This window comes from Rissa tridactyla, chromosome 7 (genome assembly GCF_028500815.1).
Source record: "Rissa tridactyla isolate bRisTri1 chromosome 7, bRisTri1.patW.cur.20221130, whole genome shotgun sequence".
NCBI lineage: Eukaryota > Metazoa > Chordata > Aves > Charadriiformes > Laridae > Rissa > Rissa tridactyla.
This window is the reverse complement of record NC_071472.1, coordinates 2,320,825-2,344,544: the sequence shown is the minus strand read 5'-3', so window position 1 is coordinate 2,344,544 and position 23,720 is coordinate 2,320,825. Positions and strand designations below refer to the sequence as shown.

At 41.4% G+C, this 23,720-nt stretch overlaps 1 protein-coding gene across 2 annotated transcripts; it reads left to right on the top strand.

Annotated features, from left to right (window-relative positions):
• Window positions 1-2,699: 2,699 nt before the first annotated feature.
• TNFAIP6 (TNF alpha induced protein 6) lies at window positions 2,700-22,381 on the top strand. Of its 2 annotated transcripts, XM_054209153.1 has the most exons (7): window positions 2,700-2,867; window positions 7,098-7,263; window positions 15,474-15,611; window positions 16,915-17,076; window positions 19,035-19,263; window positions 20,300-20,340; window positions 21,408-22,381. In XM_054209153.1, exons 2-7 carry the CDS (start codon window positions 7,170-7,172, stop codon window positions 21,569-21,571), a joined length of 828 nt encoding a protein of 275 aa, XP_054065128.1. In that variant the 5' UTR covers window positions 2,700-2,867; window positions 7,098-7,169; the 3' UTR covers window positions 21,572-22,381. The 2 variants fall into 2 exon arrangements, with proteins under 2 accessions (XP_054065128.1, XP_054065127.1); XM_054209152.1 differs by lacking the exons at window positions 2,700-2,867; window positions 7,098-7,263 and adding an exon at window positions 9,362-9,511.
• Window positions 22,382-23,720: the final 1,339 nt, after the last annotated feature.

Here is a 23,720-nt window from a genome sequence, read left to right as displayed (position 1 = left end):
GACGCAATGTCAAGAATATTAGTTAGCACTGTACTGAATTCTGTAATCGTGGTATTGCATGCGTAAGGCAATGATCAGAGACACCAGCTTGTTTCTCTTGAGCTCACAGGATGTGAATGGTGCCCACGCATATAAGCAAATCCATAACCTAACTCCCCACAGAAGGTTAGAAAATGTGTGACAGAGATCTAATACATCATACTAAATGAAATAAAATAAAACACAAAAAAAGCTGATAAAATACTGAGTCACCATGGCATTAGGAAAAGACAGAAAATTGATTTCCTCAGAAGCCGAAGCAGACAGCAGGAGGGAGGAGAGAAAATGAATGTGCAGTGGGGTAGGAAATGAGTGTTGCAGACATAAAGGGACATCTTAAGCAATGACTGCTGAGACTAATCCACTGAGTATGTTATCACCATATTCATCTATCTGGGTTTCAGAAAGGAATTTAGCATAAAACTGCAAAGCAGATTAATGTGTATGGTCAGCTTTTGTGGGACCGGAGGTACTGCCCTTGAGCTAACGAGGCGCCTGTGAGACCACAGGCAGATTCTGCCGCTGCCATGCCAGTGTCCGGGATGGTGAGCTAACATTTGGTTTACCAAAGGACATCCCTGTGGAATATCTCTGTATTCAATTAGAAAATCTGACATACCACACAAAATGAGGACTGAGGTAATAAGAAAGCAAATGACAAGTAATAGAGGGAGAAGTAGGGAGAAGGAGTAATAATGGCTGATGGCTTTTGGAAACAGGAATGTGCAGAACGCTGAGGCTGTCCAGATGAGAGACGGGGTTTGACTCCAGCGCGTATCTGAAGGGAGTACCAGTGCCTGGGGAGCCTGGCGATGGGCTTCCTGGGAAACCAGCCTGGGACACAGCATGGAGAGAGGTTTGTCCCAAACCATAAACATCCTTTTCCAGATCTAGGGCGTTAGTCTGCAGTTCCAAGCTTGTGACCTCCATCCAGTTGGGACTCACAGCGTGGGGGGACACCCTGGGCACGGGTATGCGAGCTTCTGAAGAGGAAAGCAGACCTTAGCCTGGTTTTTGTGAAACGAGCGGCTGGCGGTGCAGTAATGCTGCAACCTGGGGCAGCAAGAAGGCATTAGACTCAAGGAGTCTGAAGGAAGTAGTGGAAGAAAGAGCCTGAACAGGTAGCCCCTAGTGAATTAGGGATTTTCCCGTTGCCTTGGATTCTATGCCCTTCCCCAGACCCTTTATGCATTTTACATAGCTGTATTTCTGTAGCCACTGGATAAAACAAGTGACGAGTTCAGTGGCCTCCAGGTTTTCCAAAGTGCTGAGTTTAGGGAGGAGTGAGGCAATGCTGGGCTATTCACTTCAGTTCCACCCTGGGTCTAATAAATTCCTTTTTAAATCTGTCTACCAGGAATATCGATCAGAAACAATGCATCAAGAGCACAGAGCAGGAGACATTTTGATGACCGCTTATAAGGCCCATTTTTCCAAAGTATTTAGATACCTGGCAAGATTTTCGGAAGTATTTGTGTGCAAACTCATGGGAGTATTTTGCTTCCGAAAATTCACTGCCTGCCTATGTACATCTTAGGGTACGAAAACAACTTCTAAGATCTAAGATGTTATGAGATGGACAAATGAATGGGGTTTAAAGTAAAAGAGGTGAAAACCAGTGGTCAGATATTCAGCATGTATATGCTCTGAATGCCCATTAGAGGCTCACTTAATGGAAAGGCTCTTAATTCACACACTTAAATTAGATGCTTGGAGTTAGATAGTGTGAATAGCTGTGCTATATTGTAAGCCAATTAAATAATTATAAACATAGGAGACTAAAACAAGCCCTTATGAATGCTTATTTACTTTAATTATGAGGAAAAAAATAATTAAAATAGTGACAATAAGTGTTTCCTTTGTAGGCAATACTTTCAATTTTGCAACAACTTATTTGCAATAATTTGCAACTATGCAAGATCTCACTGAAAATGTAATGTGAGTAACATGAATTTTTGCTGTGTTCTTTAATTTAGTTATTAGTTCATTGTGTCCACTTGGTGTATTTTAACTGTTGCCAGGACAGGGATCATTCTCACAGTGCCACAAAACTGAGTAGTCACATAATTAGTGTAAATACATAAACCGGCAGAGAGAAAAAACATTTTTTCCTTTTTGCTGAAGTAATTATTCACTGCAGCTTATTAACTGCCCTTGGTAGGCATAAATAATAATCACTGCTATTTCACACATGGTAGGATTTCTTAGAATTACCCATTTTTTAAAGCAAATAAGCTTACAGGAATGTTTATTTCCCCGAACTGCTCGAACACAGTCTTCCATGCAAAAATTGTCTCCATGTGGTTGAATGAGCACCAGCGATTTGGCTCTCATTTTGCTTTCACCAATGTAAAAATAGTTAATATACAATGTTTTTAAAAAGCCTTGTAATGTAAATACTAGATGTTTCATATAAGTTTGCCAGACACTAGTATTTTTATGGACATGCTTACTAAAAAGAAGCACATCATCTTTTAAACCTCTGATTATTAGGTCTTTTATGTATGTATTACAGGCATGTATGTATCCTTAAAATCTTCTTAATGTCTGAGCACATCCTGGTGCTCAGCACAGCATAAATGTTGAGTTGATGGGATAAACCAATATTTTGGTGGGCAGGTTTTCTTCTGGGAACCAAAATATTTGTCTTTTGAGGTCAGATGTGACTTCAGTGTGACCAGCTGCAGGAACACGGAGCAGCAGAACCCTCCCCGGGATCTTCTTCTGAAGCAAGTTTCGTTTCCCAGCAGGCAAGAAGACCTTTCTGTAGTGGCACCACTGGATAACCGCTTCCGAAACATAGGTGCAACGTTTTCATCTGCTTGAAGGTATTTGAACCTACGCAGCTTAGCCACAACGGCATATGCCAGTCAGCAGTCCGTAGATATATTGTGGTGATTCTCTCTTAGCGTTTCCCTTTAAAGCTGCTCCACTTTGCCTAGAAAACTAAACAGTCCTTCTATCCGAGAGAAGGAAAAAAGCGTCATTCTAAGAACGCTGGAAGAACAAGGCCTGGGTCAAGTTTTTTACTACATTGGCTGTTTGATACGTGGTATTCAGTGGACAAAACTCAAGTGTTTTAACTATGATACTGAGGGACCAAATTCTGTACATCTGACTCTTCGCATACATTAATTTTGCAATTGAATATTAATATTTTCACATACACACACACGTACACCCCAAAAGTTGTTGCAGTTTGCTTTGCGATGGCTGGAGTTGCAAGGTATTTTTTCTTTTAGGAGTTTCCTGGCAATCTTTGGAGCCTGTTTGTCTTGGCGTCCCCCTACCATATTACCCATTCTTCAGTATCAGATTCTAGAAACTGTGTTTAAAATATTTTGTGATTTTTCAATATATTTGTGTAGTCTAGTAAAATGTAAACATAGAAGAACATAATGAGACACTTTTAAATTTTATATCTGTATATATTTTTAATTTTGATAGATTCAACTGTTTTATTTAGAATTACTGTCACTATAGGATTTCAACTGACAAATATTTTAACTTGGCAAATGTTCAGATTTTTTATAAGTGAATCCATTATACTCTCCTAACATCTGCTTTTAATAATCCCAAATGTTTTTGGTTTGTTCAACTTTCACATGAAGTTTTTTCTTTGCTTTTTTTTAACTAAAGCACCATTACACAGCACGGTTGTTTCTTATCTCATTGATGTGCTGATAAAAATTGGCATCGATTTCAATGAGAATTAGACCAGAAGACAAAGGAGAGTAAGTTTTAAAATAGTTATAAGACAAAATACTCTCTGAAAGGTTAACTTAGCACTGTGACAATAAATAGTAAAATCATTGGCCAAATAAGTTCTCACGTTATAAAATTCTTCTAAAATTGCATCATCTGAAGCATATAGGGGAGACAAAAAGTTAGGAAATGTCATTAGAAATTCCTTCCGTCTTTAAGTACAACAAATGTGCGACAATTTAGAAAACCTGTTTTGTAAATTCATCATGAAGTGAGTTTCTCACTAGTCCAAAACATAAATCTAAGAGTTCCCTCAACTCTTTTCCACAATACACCATTTCTGTAACACTTTTCAGCTTTCACTGAAAGAAACAGAAAGCATACAAGAAAAGAGAGGTTGGAAAAGCGGATTAATATACCCAGGTAGGCCTACCAAATCTCATCGGTTCCTTTCATTTTGGCTGCATTTTCACACTTAAAGCATCTTCTTTTCAAAGGCATTTTGCATGAAATAGGTATTTTTAAAAACTATTTATTTTTAAAGGAAATTTCACTAACAGCAAACGCCAAACTAGGATTTTGTATAAACCGAAATGCCATCTGGAAAATATATGACGCAATTCTGCGCTATCTGACACGGCAGAGTCTTTTGTTGGAGTATTGTGTTTAGTTTTGGCATGACACTTCAAGAAGGATGCCGGCCACCCGGAAGGAGTACAGGGGAGAGGAACAAGAATGATCAAGAGTCTAGAAAATATGAGCTACAGGAAAGATGAGAAGAAGAGCCTGTTTATTTTTCAGGAGAGACCTGAAGCGAGGTAGAGTAACAGTTGTAACATAACTTTCCTGCTACAAAGAGGCGGTAAAGAATCCACGACTTTAAGTCTGCTGAAGCAAAAAGAAGAAATAGGCCAAAGTCGCAGCAGGAAACATTTTAGTTAATACAAGATGTTTTGATTAAGGATGGTATTTAAACTGTTAGGAAGAGTTAAGCCCCAGGAGGCTGTGGAATTGCCACCACCGCGGGTTCATAAGAACAGGCTACGCAAGTATCTGCCAGGAATAATTCAGGTGTAATTATTTCTGCCATGTGGCAGATGGTTGGGATCTGATGGTTCTTAAGGTCCCCAAGGAGGTTCTGGAGTATGGGACAATCCTTCAACTTGTACCTTGACAGCTTCAGTTCATGGAAAAAAAGAAGTTTAAAATAAGATTTATTTAAAATGAGCTAAAAATAAGATAGCGCTGGGAGTGGCCTTCTTTCAGAGAACACCATCCAAGCTCCTGCTCAAACATCATCTCAAAATAAGTTAAGTGTTCTGTTTGTTTGGCTGTTCTGAAACTTCTCTGGTCTTACGGATTGAAATTGACTTCTGCTTTTCAGCCTAAATTTAACTCTATATGGGATGAGATGGGATGATATTGTTGTTGGGCTAACGTTTTCCTTTCTTTCTTTAGGTTAAATAGCTCTTCTTCCATTCTCAGGTTTCCCAGTAAGTAAATTCAATCAGTGTGGTCATATTCCCCCTTTCACATCAGCTATTTTAGGTTTTTTTCTCATAAGAAAAACCTAGCTTTAATTGTTTTGCTATCTTTTTCCCTGCATCCCTTTTTCCTACACTTTCCACCAAGTAATTTTTTCTGAATGAGATTACAGTTTCTTGCAAAAGACCCCTCCCAATGAAAGGCTCTTCCCTGCACGCCTTTCCATTTAAATACGTCATTCTTGGTGTCACTCTCAAAGCTATAAACACTATAATTGTAATGTATTCTATATCACTGATAGTAATATATGAATCTTTGAATACAAAAGCTAGAAATATTTTTACCATTTTTGTTCATTTATAAATAGAAAAGTGAAAAGTTTAGGTGCTTAATATTTAAATTAATGCAAAAGAGATTCATGACCCACGTAACACTGCTGTTGTTTTTTTTTAAATTCCTTCATCCTCAGTGGTTCATCCATTAAGCTACTGGATTGTTTTTCCTTTGTGTCATTGCAATTAGTTTTATATCGCTGCGGGCTTCCCATCACAGTTTGAGAACTACCAAGTTAGGGCTTCACTTCCAACACCAGTCAAAACCACAGAATAACTTTCAAACTGTATTTCTTAACACATGTGTGTGTGGAAAGAGTTAAGGAAAGCCATCTCCCTCTCCCCCCACAATTTATATAAGATTTGTCTGGGATATATTTAAATGTGGAAAACTTGGAAGAAAACTTAAGAAAATACTGTCAGATGAATGTCTGGAAGTGCCCATGTACAGCTGTGGAATATCTTCTTCTTGGTGAGGGGTTCTGCTAGGATTTGCAGATGAAAACTTTCCTTTCCAGCTCACTTGGGAGGCAGATGTGTAGGACTCAGTGTCTGAATGTGTTACTTTATTGACGCTGCAAGTTGCACAGACTTATGCCTGGGCTGAATCTGAAGCATATGTCTAATGTTACTACAACACAATAGCAAACATTAAGTTGTTTCCTCAGGTATGAAAATATTCACCCTACCCAATTACTCGTCACTATAAAACATGTACTGAACCCTGTAAAGCTTTTGTCACCGTCCCACAAATTAATTTGAGGGATTATTCAGAGGATATTACAACAGACATCTGAATTCTGGCTTCAAGATTGGGTGACCTCTCGTGATCCTCAGTTATTCTGTGATTCCGTGATTCATAAGCCATTGTATTTCTTTGGACTTATTAGACAGTCTTGTTCCTCCGGGGAGGTATGTATTCAATCAAACATTAGACCCTGTATAAATCAAGAGATGCTGTCAGGCGCTGTCATTATTAGAACTGTTTGTTACTTTATGTCCTTTATTTATTAAGTTGCTTTTTCTAATTGAAGCCTTTCACCGTTAGCAGTTAACTTCAGTAAAAAAATATTTTTTTATTCATTATTGCATGAGTGTCTTTCTCAAGAATTTCAGTATGGTAGTCCATCACAAATCATCTCCAAGTTGGTGTTCACTCCTTGCTTTTATGAGTTAGTCACTACTAGCACATTTTTGTGATCTTGTGGGATTGGGACGCGCCTACCACAGAACAGAACAATCCCCTGTGGTGTAGACATCTGGCTCTGATAGAAGATCGTTAGGCTATCAACTCACGTTGCAATATCATCCAGAGGAATTTGCATGGAACGGCAGAGAGAAAAGGTGGCCTGTGCAGCGATAGACATCCATGTCATACTTCTTCCAGAAAGAGAAATCTTCGCATCAGCCTAAGAGGATTCTCTTTGTCTGAATCAGTAGTTTGTCTTTTTGGATTACCAGTGAATTATATTGCTGTTGGATTTTCACTTTCCTTTGGTTTTCGTTGCTTCCCTCATGCCTCTTTATTGTTTTTAGGTTCCCAGAAGATACCATGAATATGTCACAACTCCAAACCAGCAAAGGACAAGTGCCAGTCTCCTTCAGCTAATGAGAAACGAATGCTCCAGAGCAACACACTCAGCACTGTCTCCTCAACTCACCACCACCCCATCGGTTTATACTTATGTAACTCCTGTCCCAGGTAACCTCAGATACATGTCTGGGATGTTGATGTTTAGAAAGCAACAGACTTCTATCAGAATGCTTTCACAGAGTAATGTCAAATTAGGTCTCATACAAAAAGCTTGGACTCTTATCTCTTGGGCATTACCATAGAAAACAAGTACAAATAAAGCACCAAGCCTTGTACCTAGAAGGAAGAAATGGAGTAGGGCTCCTACCTCTATGCAATGAGACAAGTCATTAGGACAAGAGGAAATGGCCTCAAGTTGCGCTGGGGGAGGTTTAGATTAGATATTAGGAAAAATCTTTACACTGAAAGGGCTGTCAAGCATCGGAACAGGCTGCCCAGGGAAGTAGTGGAATTGTCATCCCTGGAGGTATTAACAAGCCGGGCAGACGTGGTGCTGAGGGTCATGGTTTAGTGGTGGCTTTGTCAGTGTTGGGTTGATGGTTGGACTCAAGGATCTGAAAGGTCCCTTCCAACCTAAACAATTCTATGACTATGATTCTAAGTCTCTGAAGTGCTTTCTTGTTTTGGTGACAGAGGAGCTGTAACATATGGTGCGACAAGCAGTGTGGTGGGACCATCAGTGTGGTAGAGACTCGTGAACAAACTGGCAGGCAATGTCCCTGGTCCCAGCATCCCGCTCTGTGATAGCTCACCAGCACAGGAAAGAGGACAATAAGCCACTAAGCCCGGAATGTCCCAGGCTGGTCAGAGAGAACCAGCAGGCTGTCATCAGCTTTCTGGGATACCTGAGTGGAAAGTCCCAGTACCAGGCCGTGACACCAGTGCACATGAGCTTTGCTGGGCATGAGAAGACACGTATAGATTGTACACCTACTGCTGCACACCGCAGGTTCAAACCGAGTGGGTAAGGCATACAGCAGGAATGTATGATAGGTGAACTTCATTGGAAGAACGGGTTTGCTCTCATCAGTGAGTGCTGAAGAGTGACAGGTCAAGACATCGGTACTTTGGTGGAAGATGCCTTGCTACTGCGACGCAGGGGAAGGGCTCTCTCTCTCAACTCTTCTTCCCCACAGCTCTCCCCTTCAGCAGCTGCCTGAGTTGTAGGTGGGAGGAATACGTGTGTGTGTGTGCCTGTGTATGCAGCGTAGCTAGGCATTCATCGCTTTGTGTTCAGACTGGTGTGGTGAAGAATATCTTCCTCATTGGTACAACAGTCATCTATGTAAAATATTTTTGAGTAGGCACAGAGTCCTCCACCCTTTCCTTTTCATTTATTTTAATTTGATTGTCTTCATGGTCATGAGCACAACTTCTTCTGTAGCTCCTGACTCAGAAGTTACGAATGTTATCAGAACTGGAGAGCAGAGTCTTCCAATGGCTGCTCGGGAGCGTGGAGCACCAGACCATTTTCCATCCTGTCATCTTTCCCCCTTTCTACTCTCCCACTCATCCACAAGGAGCAGCTGCAGTATTCACTTGCAGCCAGAAGGGAAGACCGGCAGACAGCTGTCACGCTATGAATCAGATTTTAAACTGTGGTTTGGAGGGGAAGATTTTAGCTTTATTTCCCACTTGCAGAACAAAGAGCATCTGTTTTTGACACTTGCAGTTTTATGCTGATCTGGGAGTTTGACTTGCAATTACAGATTCCATGTCGGGAAACTCAGTTCAGATAGCCAATGCAAAATATTCTCCTTACATTTTTTCATTGATTAGTCACTGTGAAATTAAATCCAAATTATACATGAAAGAACAGAATGCTTAAATGAGAATAAGAGGTAGTATGTGTGATTCTCTTCAGTCCTGTAAATGGTGTGACTAGAAACTCTATAAGCAGATAGACTGGTTATTAGTTTTATTGTTTTATGGAATTTGAAGACAGTGAGTGCTGAAGAATGAACAGACTTTGGCTTGCAAAGTGTTCATGTGTGCTGCAGTAGTGAGGGATAGAACGGTTTCTTGGACACGCTGGGAATGGAGGGAGCCAAAAGTGAGTCACATGGACGACTGCAGACATCACATTTAATTGTGTAATAATACTACAGCAAGCACAATTGGAGCAGGCTTGCTGACCTCACAGCTGAAAGCACTATTTAAGATCTGGCTACCAGATGTTCCAATAGGATCTAGCCAGCAGCTAGCAGAGGTTACCCTGAGTGTTTTAACAGGGAATATTTACAGCCTAATAGTTCGGAAGAGATGATTGCACTAATTTTCGTTTCTGCCCTGCTGTGGGACAAGGCTCAAGCATGGGGATTCAAGGACGGAGTGCTGCATAACTCCATTTGGTTAGGTAAGAAATACTTTAATCATGAATGTTTTGCTGCAAAAGTCACTGTGTTTGCCTAACAGTATAAAGATGAGCACCTAGCAGTACAAAATTGAATCCTGCATTAATATTAGCAAAATCCTTTTGTTATTTTATCTTTTTTATCTGAGTAGCGACTGTAAGTTTTGTCCTTATGAGCTTACTATTTTTACTACTTCTCTGAAGTGCAGGGAAAAGTAGTTATGGAATATTTCATCTGAATGTATTTTCCTGCAGCATGAGGTAAAGTGAAAACAGCATTAAATAGTAGTTGCTTCTAATGAAGGAAAATGGGTATGAAAAGAAACATTTGCCAAAGGAATGAATTACTTTCTGCATGAACATACTTCAAATGCCTGGGGTCCTACATATGAAACTAAATGATCTGGAAATAATAGCAATAATATTTCCTAGGTTTCCAGGAAAGTACAAAAATGTGTATGTTTTGGCCGTTGGTTTGTTCACATCATTAAACAGTGGAGAGAATATTCCAAAAGGGCTATAGAAAATGCTGTGGGAATAGTTTCTTATACTTCAAGTGGGTTTAAATAGCTCTTAGAGTTCCTTTATAGGTCTTCATAATTATCCAATGCAACAGAAAAACATATCCAGAATATAGTCACGTAAAGGAGCCAAAACAAGAACATACACTGAGTGCTCCGTTTTATAGACAAATATTCACAAACTCCTTTTACCTCTCTAGGATGTTGTGTATTTCTTTAAGGATTTTAAGGAACTCCTGTAGCCGGTACTGTTTCTGTTGTGCTTAGATGTTTCGTGAGGGATTGGGGCCACGCTCTATTAGCTGGTGCAGCAACCACGTGACTCCGGTCCCTTCTCAGAGGACCACATAAACTAACAGGAACATAAATGAGAAGGAGAAGTGATCTATATTGTTTTCCATTTGACTGCACATTTTTAACGACTTCCCTTTCCTTCTAAACTTGGAACGCGCCTGCTGTGTCCCATAGTTGTGGAAGGTGCTCAGGTGGGGGAGAGCTCCGAGGGAGGACAGCTTGGCAGCTTCGTGCGCCGCCACCTCAAGGGGCTGCTATTCAAAAAAATGATGACAGAGAAGAGGTTTGCGCGAGAAGCAAGCAAAGCTTGTATTTTTGTCGGGAATAACAGGAAAGAGACACAGAAGATAGGTAGGACTGAGGCTGTGTTAAGCCCTGATGGTAGGAGCAGACAAGTTGAATTTAATACGGGCTGTGATGGGTGCTCTCATATGGAAGGGATGTGGTCGGAGCAATGAGCAAAGGGGCTTGCTGGCTCAGGCCGTGGTTTTTCTGTAGCTGGTACAGGCTGTCCCTGCACAAGTAGTTGGACTTGATGATCTGAAAGGTCCCTTCCAACCTAGACAATTCTATGATTGTACGATTCTAAGTGAGGAGTACATGGCCAAGCACAGGTCTTGTCTGTGGTTTAACCATCCTCACGCTCCCTGGCACAGTTTTGCCCCGAGCCAGCCACTGGTCTGCTAGAGAGTACTCCAGTGCAGCGCCAGGGAGAGCTGGACCACGGACTGTCCCTGGATGAGACCCCCCCGATGGTGGGGAAGGGAGCTCAGGCACACGCCGTGCCGCTTGCACTCATGGCCACAGAATGGGCCCTGCGTGTTTTATTTGCAAATATTGGCATATCCACGTGAGCGCGGCAATCAGCCACCCTGGATGTCACCTTTAGGGGCTTCTACAACGTAAATGCGAATTTGTGATAACAGTGATCATTTAAGCAGTTTTATGAATTGAAGTCAATTTGAAGAAAAAAATTGCTATTTCTTTAAAATGAAGAAACAGAGTGCTAACTGGAATGCATAACAAAATTATGCTTTTCTACACCTTTAGCATTTACCATGAGAGTAAATAAAAATAAACCCTGGGGTAAAAACTGATGACTAGCTCTAAATAAACAAACACGTGCAAAATCTGGAAGCGCAGTGTGCAACTTTGAAATAACCACTCCACTTTCTTATCTCCAGGACTCTCTTGAAGCTCCTTTAGAAATGCACCATTGAGTGTAACTACAGCAATAAAGTTATTGAAACAAAGCTCAAAATGCAGTTAATTGAATTACCAATGGAATTCAATGACATTATATATAAATATATGAAGAAAAATTTGGCAAAATCACAGCCATGCAATTACGCATCTTTGTATTTAAAAAAAAAAAAAAAGGTGTAACTTGAACAATAAACCCAGTAACCCCAATCTCATACTCAGCATGCATGAGTATTAAAGCAAGACCCTCTCCCCTGAATAAAATCTAGGAATGCGCAGCAACATCCGAGCTTTGCTTATCTCCTCTTCTCCTGATAAAGCATTATCAAGGCCAAACTGAAAATGAAGGGAGTTTTCCATTTTAGCTTTCTTCCTCAGGAAATCATTAGCACAAATATAAAATCTTCAGTTAATGCCAGTCAGAAATGCTCGTGTCTTTTACTTTTTGTCTTGTTACAAAGCATCTTTTGTTTCCTCAGTGAGCATGTAGCGCTGCTGCAGCTCACTCTATTGCCTTCCTGTTAGTGTCTTTCCTGTGTGAATGGAACTTCATTATTGCTCATTTTTGACACAAGCATATTATAACCGAAGGTTTATTGTGAACTGATGAGAGGATCAGAACAGTCTTGCCCAAATATGCTCGTATGTTTAGTCGAGTGCCAGTTCTTAGTGCCACAAGGTAGGTTTCCCAGGACAGCTGCTGTGCTTTTTGTGTTCCGAATTTCATCCCCGTTCGCACATTCCCGTGCGTCAATGCGGTTTAGAGGCCATACCTACTCCATTTGGTAGGCGGTTGGAACGAGATGATCTTCAAGGTCCCTTCCAACCTAAACAGTTCTATGATTCTATGATTTGGTGGAGTACTCCGAGTATCACTGTGTGCGTCAGCAGAGGCCCGTGCCAGTAACTCTACATGGCCATCCCCTGCTTAACAATTAAATATTTCTTTTTATTTAGTATTTAGTATTTGTGTCATGCATATTGAGGGAACTGTATTAGGCCAAATCTCATTCTTACTGTGTTTGTGCAGAAGAGATTGGCTACCTATTACCATCTCCCATGCTGTGGGTGAGTAGAGGGTCACTGTCCTTGCAGGATCCTGCTGCCTCTGGTCTTCAAGGAGAGATTTTAAGAAATGTGAGTTGGAAGAAACATGCCCTGTCAGCCAGGTAACCCATGATCTTTTGAGTAAGAACCAAAGAAAAAAAAGTGGGTGGAGAAACCCCTGAGACAACAGTCCCAATACGCAGGTTTTCAGGCAAAGAAAGAACAAACTTTGCTGAAAGTTCTCCCTGTTGCCCAGGAGGAGATTTCCGGCAGGTCAGATAAAGAGAGCAGCCTTCAAGCAGAGTCCCCATCAGAGAAGATGCCGCGCTGAGGCTGGGGCACGTCGTACTCTGTAGTGTTGGCCCCACGGTGTATGAACGGTCACTGCATTTACAGTGGTAGGCACGCGCTTGGGCTCGCAAGTAAAAGCAGAATTTCATGCAGGTTTATCTACACGGCCATGATATCGCCTCCATAAAGACTTGCAGTAATTTGTGTGTGTGTGTGTTCATGTATGACTGTGAATATTTGTATATATGTATACAGATATATAAATATGTGAATTTATATTAATTGTTAATAAGTGCAATGCTTTGACCTAGGTCTGTTTTTGCTGGTGCAGTTTATCTTTCTGCACAGCCCCTAACGTAATTAAGAGGGAGGGGAAAAAAATGCCCGGCCAGTTAGATACAAAAAGATCTGATCAGTTAATTAGGATATACTGTTAGGGAATACTGTATCGTTAAACTGTGACACACCGAGCCAGCATCAAATCGTGAAGCTTGGCAGAGTACGTGTGTGTGGTCTGTATGTTTCCAAAGGCTACTTTTGTCACTTTACAAAGGGGTGAGAGAGATACAGATTGGTCATTGCTCTCAGCAGGGTAATGCCACCCACCAAGACCTTGCAGGAAGACTCAGTGGTGCTGCTGTTGGTAGAGCAGCCCTTGCAGATGCTGCGGAGAGCAGATTTTCCAGCAATATTCTGTAAAACGTGATGCCTGTCCATACTGGCATTTTAGCGTCAATAAGCGGGGGTGGATACCTTTTGAGGGATAAGATTTGAAAACAATATTGCCAGGTGAAAAAGTCAGGAGAACAACTGAAAATGAGAAGTTTTTACTGTCAGCTCCAAGAGTGATGAGTCTAAGCAGTGGCCGATCCCTGGTGGCACGTCCAGCAGCACTTCCAAGGAAGGGACGGGGTGGGTCTCGCAAAGGTGGCTGCCGGAGCGATGGGAGCTTTTACCAGCAAACATCACTGACAATAAGCTTTGAGGCTGCTCTTGCTTTGGCTGTGGCTGGCCACATTTGCAAAGGTGACAAACCTTAGAATTCAGCTGCCATGAATTGTCAGTTCCAGGTTGTCCCCGGAGCGTGCAGTGAGGCTAAATGGTGCGCTCTTTTCTGTAGTACTCAGATTTTCAATTCAGGCACACCGAATCCAATACAATCGTAGTGTAAAGAAGCAGTGAGTGGATTTACCAGGTTAGACACGGTAGACTACTGAATGAATGAAAAATAATACTTCCTATGAATAATTTTTTAATTAAAATAGATTTTTTTTTTTTTAATATGACATACAATTATTCCACAGCTGTTAATTTTTGTGACTCTTCTTTGCAACAGAGCTGGCTTCTTCAGAAAGATTAAGATTTTTCCTGGGGCTATATGTTATCCCATGCCTATGCCAGTGACATTCCCAGTGATGTTACAGAAAGCAGCTCTCCGTCTCCGAGACTCTCGTCAGCAATATCATTTACTTCACTGGGCATGAGGCCAGTGACTGTGTGGGTCCAAAAACTACATTGGCAAACGTCATTCTATATCTAGCAAGGGTTCTCACCATTGCTAACCACAATTCAGTGGTGACTTTATTTTTTTTAAAAAATATCCTAACCTAGCCAAAACTACTGACTCTAAGTATGTCCCTAGAAAAGACATTCTTTTTTTCCCATGATACAAATAACTACTGTGAAAAATGCTTCCTGTTTTGCGTCTTTTTTCAGCCATTTTGTCTAGCGATAGCTACAGACAACCATTTTTCTCGGATTATACTAAATATAAGAAACATCTAAACAAAAATGCCATTCAGATTACATATGCAGATTGGTTCTGAGACAGATTTCCATACATATGGCATCAGACAAGCGAAACACGAAAAGATTATGAAACTTGCAGTAGTACTGACAGTTTCTAGTTTTCCCTGGAAAGCTGCTTTATATTGTACTTGCAACAGCAAGGAAAAAAATAATGAAAAAAGTGTATTAATTTTCTGTGCAGCAAAAATGTCAGCCAGCAATTGTTCTGGTCCTGCCCTTTGTGACACAAGCTCAGATATTTTTATTTCACATTTTTATTCTCATCGGTTTCTGCCTCTCCTCTATCTAAGTAGCTCTGATTTAACTCCTCTGGAGATTCAAAACAAAGCTCTGATTCATCTTACAAAGGCACTTATAGTTACATCCAAAAGAATGCTGTGGTAGCAATCCAGAAGGAGCTTCCCCTGAGTCAGGACACACAGAACTAGTGATGCTGACACCAGCCGATCGTTCCCATAACTACTGCCTTCTGAGTAGTCCTAGGGGAGTCCTTCCCTGCATTTGTTGATTTTCTGTTGTTCAAAACCTCACCAAGCTCTGACTAGCTCTGTTGTTCAAAACTTTTCCCAAAAAAAACATACCTTTGGGTTGCAAAAACATGTCTTTGGGTTGGGAGGGACATATTTTCCTGACACTTTCCAAGTGGCATAGCCACTAGCTGAACGTTTTGTTTCTCATCTCATCTGGGCAGTAGCCCAAAGTGCAGGTCTGGGGGAAACTGCTGGAGGCGGTGAGAGCACGCCAGGGGATGGGCCAGCTGGGATACCATACTGAAATCATTTATTGCTTTGGTCCCACAGAACGAGCAGCTGGAGTGTATCACAGGGAGGCACGATCTGGGAAGTACCAGCTCACCTATGCAGAAGCAAAAGCCGTCTGTGAATACGAGGGAGGACACCTAGCCACGTATCAGCAGCTGGAGGCAGCAAGAAAAATAGGTTGGAAAAAAATCACGGCTGTTTGCTTTTCACCTCGCTCGTTCATAATGTTGCCGGCCTTGTATTTTCATGAATGCTGTGAACTCTGGGACTGGGAGACTTGTAAACTCCCTGGATTTTTGCCCAAGTTGCATGCAGTTTCCCCCCTCAGTAACAGAGCATGACTGCGCTACCTACGGAGCTGTCGGGGATAACGTCTGCACACACTGCATGCCCCTGAGCTCTGGGTGCAGCGCAGTCCCGGAACCAGTAACACCCAGCGGAGAGCTGTTTGGCTGAGCTGGGAAGCAACGGTACCTCCCCAGGTACAGCACCTGGGGGCTGCAGGGGAAGGTGTTTATCCCCAGGGAGTTTCTACAGTAAATGTGCATTGCTATTTTTCATATCATCAGTCAAGATGTTGTCATAATGTTTATTCCAGCTGTACTTGCTCTGAGAGTGGTGTGCTTGAAGCGAAAAGCGGAGCTGAGTGAGGGCTCTACTGTATTCCTATCTGATTCCTAATAAGAAATTATGAATTCATTCAGAGCATTGGGAAAACAATGGAAAATATCCTCCACTCTAGAAATTTGCAGGCTGCGCCGTTGAGTCAGAAGCTGGCTCTCAGCACCAGCACACATGTAAAAAGGGTACTTTTGTCTTTTCTGAGTAGCTCATAGTCCTAGGGCGCCACAAATATGTTCCAGTCCGTCTCCGTGAAAACATTGAATTGGTCTCTATCAGACAGCAAATAACATTGCATTCTTTGGCTATTGTTGTTAAGTTCTCAGCCACAAAATGCATTAACAGGATCTTTTTGTTTAGCAAGAAATACTTGAGGTATTTCAGGTATTTAAATTTAAAGTGTTTTAAGTAAAAACTTTGTTTTCTTAGCTCTCTTTCGTATGTAGTATTTTATTCACTCTCAGAGCTTAATGCTGCAAACTCTTGAGATAGGATGACTTCAAAAGGGAGCCAAAGAACACACTTATGTAACTCATCCAGCATATAATTTGATTACAAATGCTGGTACAGCACTTAAAACTCACTACCCGGGAAAATATATAGTCCATCTGCATCTGATTTCTGTTTTCAAATGAAGTACCAATAATCATATTGTGGAGAACACAATGCAATTTTATATTCTGTGTTTAAAATTATCCTCTCACAGTACTGTTCTTTCCTGTAATTCAATTTCTATTAGGCCAATTACACCCAAGTCATTGATCAGCTTGAGTAAGGCTTTACCTACTAGAATAAAAAGCAGAGTTTCTTGCCCAGGACCCATTTAGAACATCCATGTCACGTTTTCTCCCTGTTGCAGGTTTCCACGTGTGTGCTGCTGGCTGGATGGCAAAGGGCAGAGTTGGTTACCCCATAGTAAAAGCTGGTGCCAACTGTGGCTTTGGAAAAACGGGTATTGTTGATTACGGGTTTCGCCTCAACAGAAGCGAGAGATGGGATGCCTACTGCTACAACCCTAACGGTGTGTTTAAAAACAACCCATTGCTCTTCGGGTCTAAGATTATGACTACACTCCATGCTATCTGGCTGCGCAAAGGCACCCCGGCTCTGCATGAATTAGCTTCAATGCCATAAATATGCTGTCTGAGGAGGGGGGTGTATTGATAGAAATGTATTTGGAGCCTTGCACCAAGCCCCCTCTGCCGTTACCTGCAGCTGATCTGGCTTGCTCAGCACTCCGTGTCCCTGCGCTGCATTGCACCACATGTAACTGGGCCTAAGCAAAGTCCTTTCAGAAACTAAAAATACAGTGATATGCTGTTGTTGATTAAAAAGGTAAGTAATATTTCCACGTGATGTGTGAATGTGTTGTTTTCTATAAGAGTGTTTACAATTAGCCTACAACTTCATCTAAGTAATCTGAATTGTTTAACATAGGAACCATTTTCCAGATATTTTGCCTGTAAACAGGCTAAATTTAGCGTTAACCCTTATTCCTTCTTTCTTGTGCCCGAGATAGAACAACTTTTGAAAATGCATGCTATGTCTGGGACTGAAATACCTGACAGATCCAGCTCCCAGCAGGTGTGGGGGGTTGTGTGTGGGGGTGCGGGGGTGTGTGTCAACTCTATGCGCTGCTTGGCTCTCCTGCTCCTCCAAGCGCACTGCCCTGCCTGGCAGAGCCAAAAGCTGGAGTTGTCCGTGACGTCTGTACAGCTGTGCACATTTTGTTTGTGCTCAGAAGGCTGAAGCTTGTTTATGTTAGCGGGGCAGTTGTTAATCAAATAGCTCTGTGGGGTGGGGGACGCTCACAGATGTTCAGCATACAAAGAGAACTGCAAGCGGGACTACTGCATTCGCTATTACTGCATGTAAGCTGTCAGCCCCACTTTCTCCTTTGTCAGCCTCCTCCTCTGGGCTGAGAGGTAGTTACTTTCCAAACGCACTGTTTGGTTAGAGGACAAAAGGAAACCAGAACTGCCAACACTCAGCAGCTTGAGTCAGCCCCATGAAGGATATGTATTCACGCTTGATGGACAGCCTGCTAAAAAAAAGCCTGGCAGAGTTGTCTGCTTTGCAGGTGGGAGACAAGTAGCCTGGGGGAACAAAGACAAACCTCGGCTTGAATTGAGCCGGTGCTCTTCTCTAGGATGCTAAAGATGTCAAGAGGAACTTGCGGAACTGTTTGCGTGTTTGAAATCTACATCCAACCTAGCAATGATCTGCAGCTGAAGAGTACAGGACAATGTACAGACTGAGGTTTAATCACACTATCCAGCCTAAGGGACCCAACTCAGGAGCCCTGGATCACCCTTAGAAAGTATCTCCCCCTCCCCCAGGTCTGAACATAGGCAACTATGACAAATCCTAACGTCAGGCCGTGTGAGGTCCCCAAATTGGTTTGTCCCACCATCAGGGAGCTGTTAGAGTTCAAATGGCCACTGAATCAAACCAGAATGAGTGTTTTTCGTCCCAAAGGAGACATTCCAAAGGGAGTGAAGAGCTGCAGCAATAACAGGAGTACAATGCAGTGTGTGAGATAACTAGCCTTTATACGTTTTCTTGAGGAAGACACACTTTCAGGAGGTTTTTGAAGAAGAAAGGATGAAACTGAATGGCAGGGTGACTTGGAAATACAGCTGTAAAGCTTACAGTTTGACATAGCCAGAAACCCCAAATGCCTTTTTCATAAAACACTTAGCTCTGGCCCAAAGTCCACTGGAGTCCATGAAAGGTTTTCCTCTGAATTGAGTGAGTTTTGGATCATGCCTCTTGTTTCCAAGATACCAGCTCCCAAAAGCTAGCAATGACTGACGTTTCTTGTGAATGCTGGCTGCTTAAATATATGAAAAGTGCAATCACCCCAGATGTTCCTATGTGATTTTCTAGGGATCTTCTGGGTCAAAGTGCACAAAGATTTAAACCATAGCCATATCCAGCATGAATGCTTAAGCTATGATGTTTTTATTTTTCTCTCAGGAAAAGAATGTGGTGGAGTCTTCACAGATTCAAAACATGTTTTTAAGTCACCGGGCTACCCAAATGAGTATGAAAACGAGCAAATTTGCTACTGGCATATTAGAGTAAAGTACGGACAACGTATTCATCTACAGTTTCTAGAGTTTGATGTTGAAGACGACACTGCTTGTATGGCTGATTTCTTGGAGATCTATGATAGCTATGATGATATCAGTGGCTTTGTGGGCAGGTAAAGCAATTCCACTTTTAATATGCAAATAATCAAATTATTTGATTTTTTTTCCCAGAACATTACTTCAGAAGAACACTGTATTGCCTTATCCAATTACCACCTCTGAAATGCCCATAACACTTGTAGCAATAGCGCCTGACGTATCTTTCCTGGCAATTTACTGTCATTAACACAGGCCTGGAAAGAGTTTCAGAGAATTGCACTTTGCCCTTTTCTGCTTTGTTAAACGACATGGAAGAAAACTTTTTGCTTAACTGCTTATCATAATTCTCTATCATTATACAGGAATAACTCCTAGCGATCTCAAACAGTATTTTGTATTTGCTTTAATTGAAAGGAGGGAGGCAGGGTGTTAAACTGTTCGCAAAAATGTATTTCATTTAGATTACTATTTGCTACAGAAGTATAATATTTTCTAACAAAATTGCAACAGAACAAGTGTTATATATCATCTCTCTTACTAGATTTAGTTTCCCTCTTTGCTTAATTCTCACTTTCGTTTTTTCAGTGTCATCTTTCTGCTTGTTCTTTAGCAGTCATGTTTTGGTACGAAGTACCTCAATTTTCCAGAACAAAAAGTAAACCAGAAAAAGTGATAATAAACACTTCTCAATTCCTGCCACTTTTCACATCCTCTCTACAAATCATGTGTAGCAAAGCAAGGATATAGTCCATTTGTTTTGCCTTTACAGATAAATTTGACAATGTTTTTCCTTTCTTAGCCTTGGGCCATTGCTCTTTTCCTTAGCGCCTTGTTAAATTGCTCTTTCTCTTGTTTTGCATCATTTACTTCCTGCATATATTGAAAAATGTTTCCTGCATTTTTCCCTCCCCTCAACCTTACTATAAGATAATGACAAAAATACATTAGGCAATTGCTTTAACGTATAGCAGAGAAGTAAAGACACTGCGTACCTGTAACCACTTTAGCCCCGGAAGCCACAGCTCCAAAGCAGAGTACAGCCTGCGAGCCACCAGGGCTGTGGCAGATTTCCTGCGTTGTTTAGTCGTGACCATTTCTATTTTTTCCCAGGTTTTGTGGAGATGAGTTGCCAGACGACATCATTAGCACAGGTAATATATTTGCGCTCTTTATGGTTAAAAAAAAAAAATCAGCCCAAAGCACCTTTTCTCCCTCCTTTCTAATAATATATGGTTAAGATGCCCATAGACACAATCTCTGCTTCCTGTCATAAATGGCTATTCAAAACTGCCAGCGTGCTCTTTCATCAGTGCAATTACTTCTAAATAAACGTAAAAGTAAAAAAAGCCTAGTTAGAAGATAACCAGGGTGCATCCTGCTGGCCTTAGGGAGGTAGTGCATCTACGCACGTTCCTGAGCTTTCACACCGCAGATCCGGCATTAGTGACGGAGCCCACCTATGCACACAGCCTTCATGCACCAGTTTTTCCCATTTCAAGAGCAAGGATTGCAAGAACAGTTCCAAAGCCGGTTATAGACATTATTCTTTGTGTATGTTTAAACAGCAGGTCGAGGTCTGATTACATGTAAATCGAAGCCACTTTTACCTCTCTTTGCTCAAGCATCACAAAGTCGCTGTAGCACAAATGTGACGCGAGCCACCCATGTGGGGAAGCAGCCGTGTTCCCTGGGACAGTCTACGGACAGTCTGCGCTGAAACTTGCGTTACCACACTCCAGCCACAGCTGTAATCAGCAGAAAGAGAATAGAAAAGTTGAATTGTGCCATCCCTGATCTCCCCGTTGCCTGGTGGAGACGAGCAGATGACACTCGCGGGAGAGCGATGCAGCAGCTGCACCGCTGTGTCACCTAGGGATCCATGAGGCTCTGTGCCAGCTGTGTCTCACACACGGAGTGTGACATTTCACAGGTGGAGTGAAGCAGAGCAGCATTTTAAAGAACAGGAGATGCTTTGCAGAAAGCACTGGGTACAGCAAAACTTTATCAACCTCTGGGTTCTGCAAACAAAGAAAACTGATGGGAGTCTGCCTGGTTTTCCATGGGGCTAATGGAACCAGAATCCTCCCAGCCGGGAACTAGGCAGACCAGGCAGATTGCGCTAAAGGTCTCAGAAGCAAGCAAGCAAGAGCACTTTAAAAGTAACTCTGAAATATGCCACCTGAAAACCTAACCTTTGTTTTTCTTTTTCTTGTCCCAGGCAATGTTATGACCTTGAAGTTTTTGACAGATGCCTCAGTGACTGCTGGTGGTTTTCAAATTAGGTATATGACTATGGACATGCCTTCAAAGTTAAGTGATGGGAAGAATACAACATCCCAAGGGAAAACAAACTTCTTATCTGGGAAATTTGGTATTATGTGAGCAGAGTAATGAGATACGCTCAATAAGAAACATGTTTTAGAACTCAATTCAGATTCCTGTTTCTTCAGATAAGACATTTTCTTCATAACTTTCTGACTTTTTATTTTCTGCTTTTATATAAGTTTTGTTAATAAAGTATACTAGGAAATAAATTATAAAATATACTTACATGAATAATAGAAGACTATTTTTTCATTACAAGTACTGTAAAAATCTGAAGAACTCATTGTTACCAAAGATTTTAAAAGTATTTTTCTATATAAACTGCTCCTTCTCCTCATTTCTTGCACCATTTGATCAAAATTTTTGTGTGACTGTTTCAATTTTTTTTTTAAATTTAATTTGCTGTTCTATCCTTATTTTCCTTTAGAGTAAGCTTATTTTTAAAATACATAAATTCACCTTGTGGATGGCCTAGAAGCCACCCATGTGATTGTCTGAAGTCAAAAGACTGGGAAGCAGCATGAAAAGCACAGAGTCAATTATATTATCATCATAATTTTGTTGTGAGATGAATCAGAAACTACTCAATTAATTTTGTCAGGGTTTCCTCATCCAGAGAAGAGATGTTCAAGTCCTTTTACTTCTCTGATTTCACTTAGTAAAGAATCAAATGAAATCAAATGAAATTGCATCAGAAGCAATTGCTAATCGAGTACCAGCAAATCTGTTCGGAAGATCCTGTCGAGATGCTGTATGTTGTTTACACGGGTTTTAAAAAGGCTGTACTATTTTGAATTGATGAGCATAAATCATTCTCCGTATGTTTTTAACTTCAGTTTAAATTCCTCAGTCTGAAGCAGCATTAAAGCTACCTCTGTTTTAATCGTGTCCTGAGTTTCCAATGAATTCTTTTTATTTCTTGAGAACTTTTCAGACTTTAAAACATTTTTCTTGATTTAAAGCAGTAAATAGATTTTAAGAGTTTCTTTCTCTCGCTCTGGATGGTTTCCTGACCCCAGATCTGCTGAAGTCTAATGCCCGCTGAGAATCTCCCTGTGAATTATATTTTTGTTTGGAGCACTGGGAATTCCTCAGACAGAGTTTTGCACAAGAGGGGGAGAATCTTAAGCTAGTAAGACCCGTCTTTGCTTTATTTATTCTAATTCTCAGTTCTTTAAATTTATTTCATCTTTGAGATTTTATTGTTGTAATTTCACTGGGAATACGATCCTGCTTCCCAGCTGTACTGGAGAGCAATGTTGCCGTTTGCACTGCAGCTTTTCTCCCTGCCATTTCCAAGAATTTATTAATGTTTTATATAATGCTATTATTTCCTGTGAGCGCCAGGAAATAAAGTTCATATCACTAGGTTTAATGGGATCATGCTGCACCTACAATCTACTGGCGCTTTTTAATCCTGCCACCAGGTGGACTGAATAAACCTGTTCACATCCTCCCGTTATAAAATGTCATTCCAAGATCAGCAAAAGTGTTTGTTAATAAGGAAAACACATGAAGAGAACTGTTAACATTTTTTTTATGACCTAGGATGGTTTTTTCATTGGTTTTGGAGTTGTTCTGTTGTTTCTTTAATTGAGAAGCAACAGGTCTTGAACGGATGTGGATCAGAACCAAAGGGTGTAGAGGGAATATCTGCCTGTCCAGAAAGCCCCATGGAGCCGGAGTGGTGACGCTGTTTGGGGAAGAGTTTCTTTCCAGGACAGGCACTCCTGCTAAGCATCTCCAACGCCATGACGAAGCCCTGCGGATGACTAAAGACTCAGCCATTAACGTTAGTGCTCAGGCCCATCACTACCCCTGAGAAAACGGGCTTCTCCGCACTTCAGATTTGCTGCCACTGCCATTATTTCATACTACACCCACAAATGCCCTGAGGTAATTCACCACACGTCCGTTACTTGTCCCCTCTCAGTGGCTTTACCTACCATGAGGTGGGAATTACCGTGCACAGCCAGGCACTAACGTCTCCCACCCGGAGATGATGACAGCAGGTATTGGGCAGCGTGTGGTGCTGCAGCCATGGCAGGGAGCGAAGACCCAAGGACACTTTTCCCTGACATTCGGAAACCCTGCACCTACTTGGGGACCAAAAAAATCCCAACTGGAAATGGCTGTGGGGCGGTTTCTGCAGAGCTTGAGCTCCATTCTAGCTGCTGAGCAGCTCTGGGAGTCTAGAGACTATATT

Bases quoted from the DNA above. Each gene is read 5' to 3' on its own strand.
- TNFAIP6 (XM_054209153.1), top strand. From the start codon at position 7,170: ATGAGAAACGAATGCTCCAGAGCAACACACTCAGCACTGTCTCCTCAA. The intron at 19,264-20,299 runs GTAAAGCAATTC...ATTTTTTCCCAG, and splicing joins ATCAGTGGCTTTGTGGGCAG to GTTTTGTGGAGATGAGTTGC. The intron at 20,341-21,407 runs GTAATATATTTG...TTCTTGTCCCAG, and splicing joins AGACGACATCATTAGCACAG to GCAATGTTATGACCTTGAAG.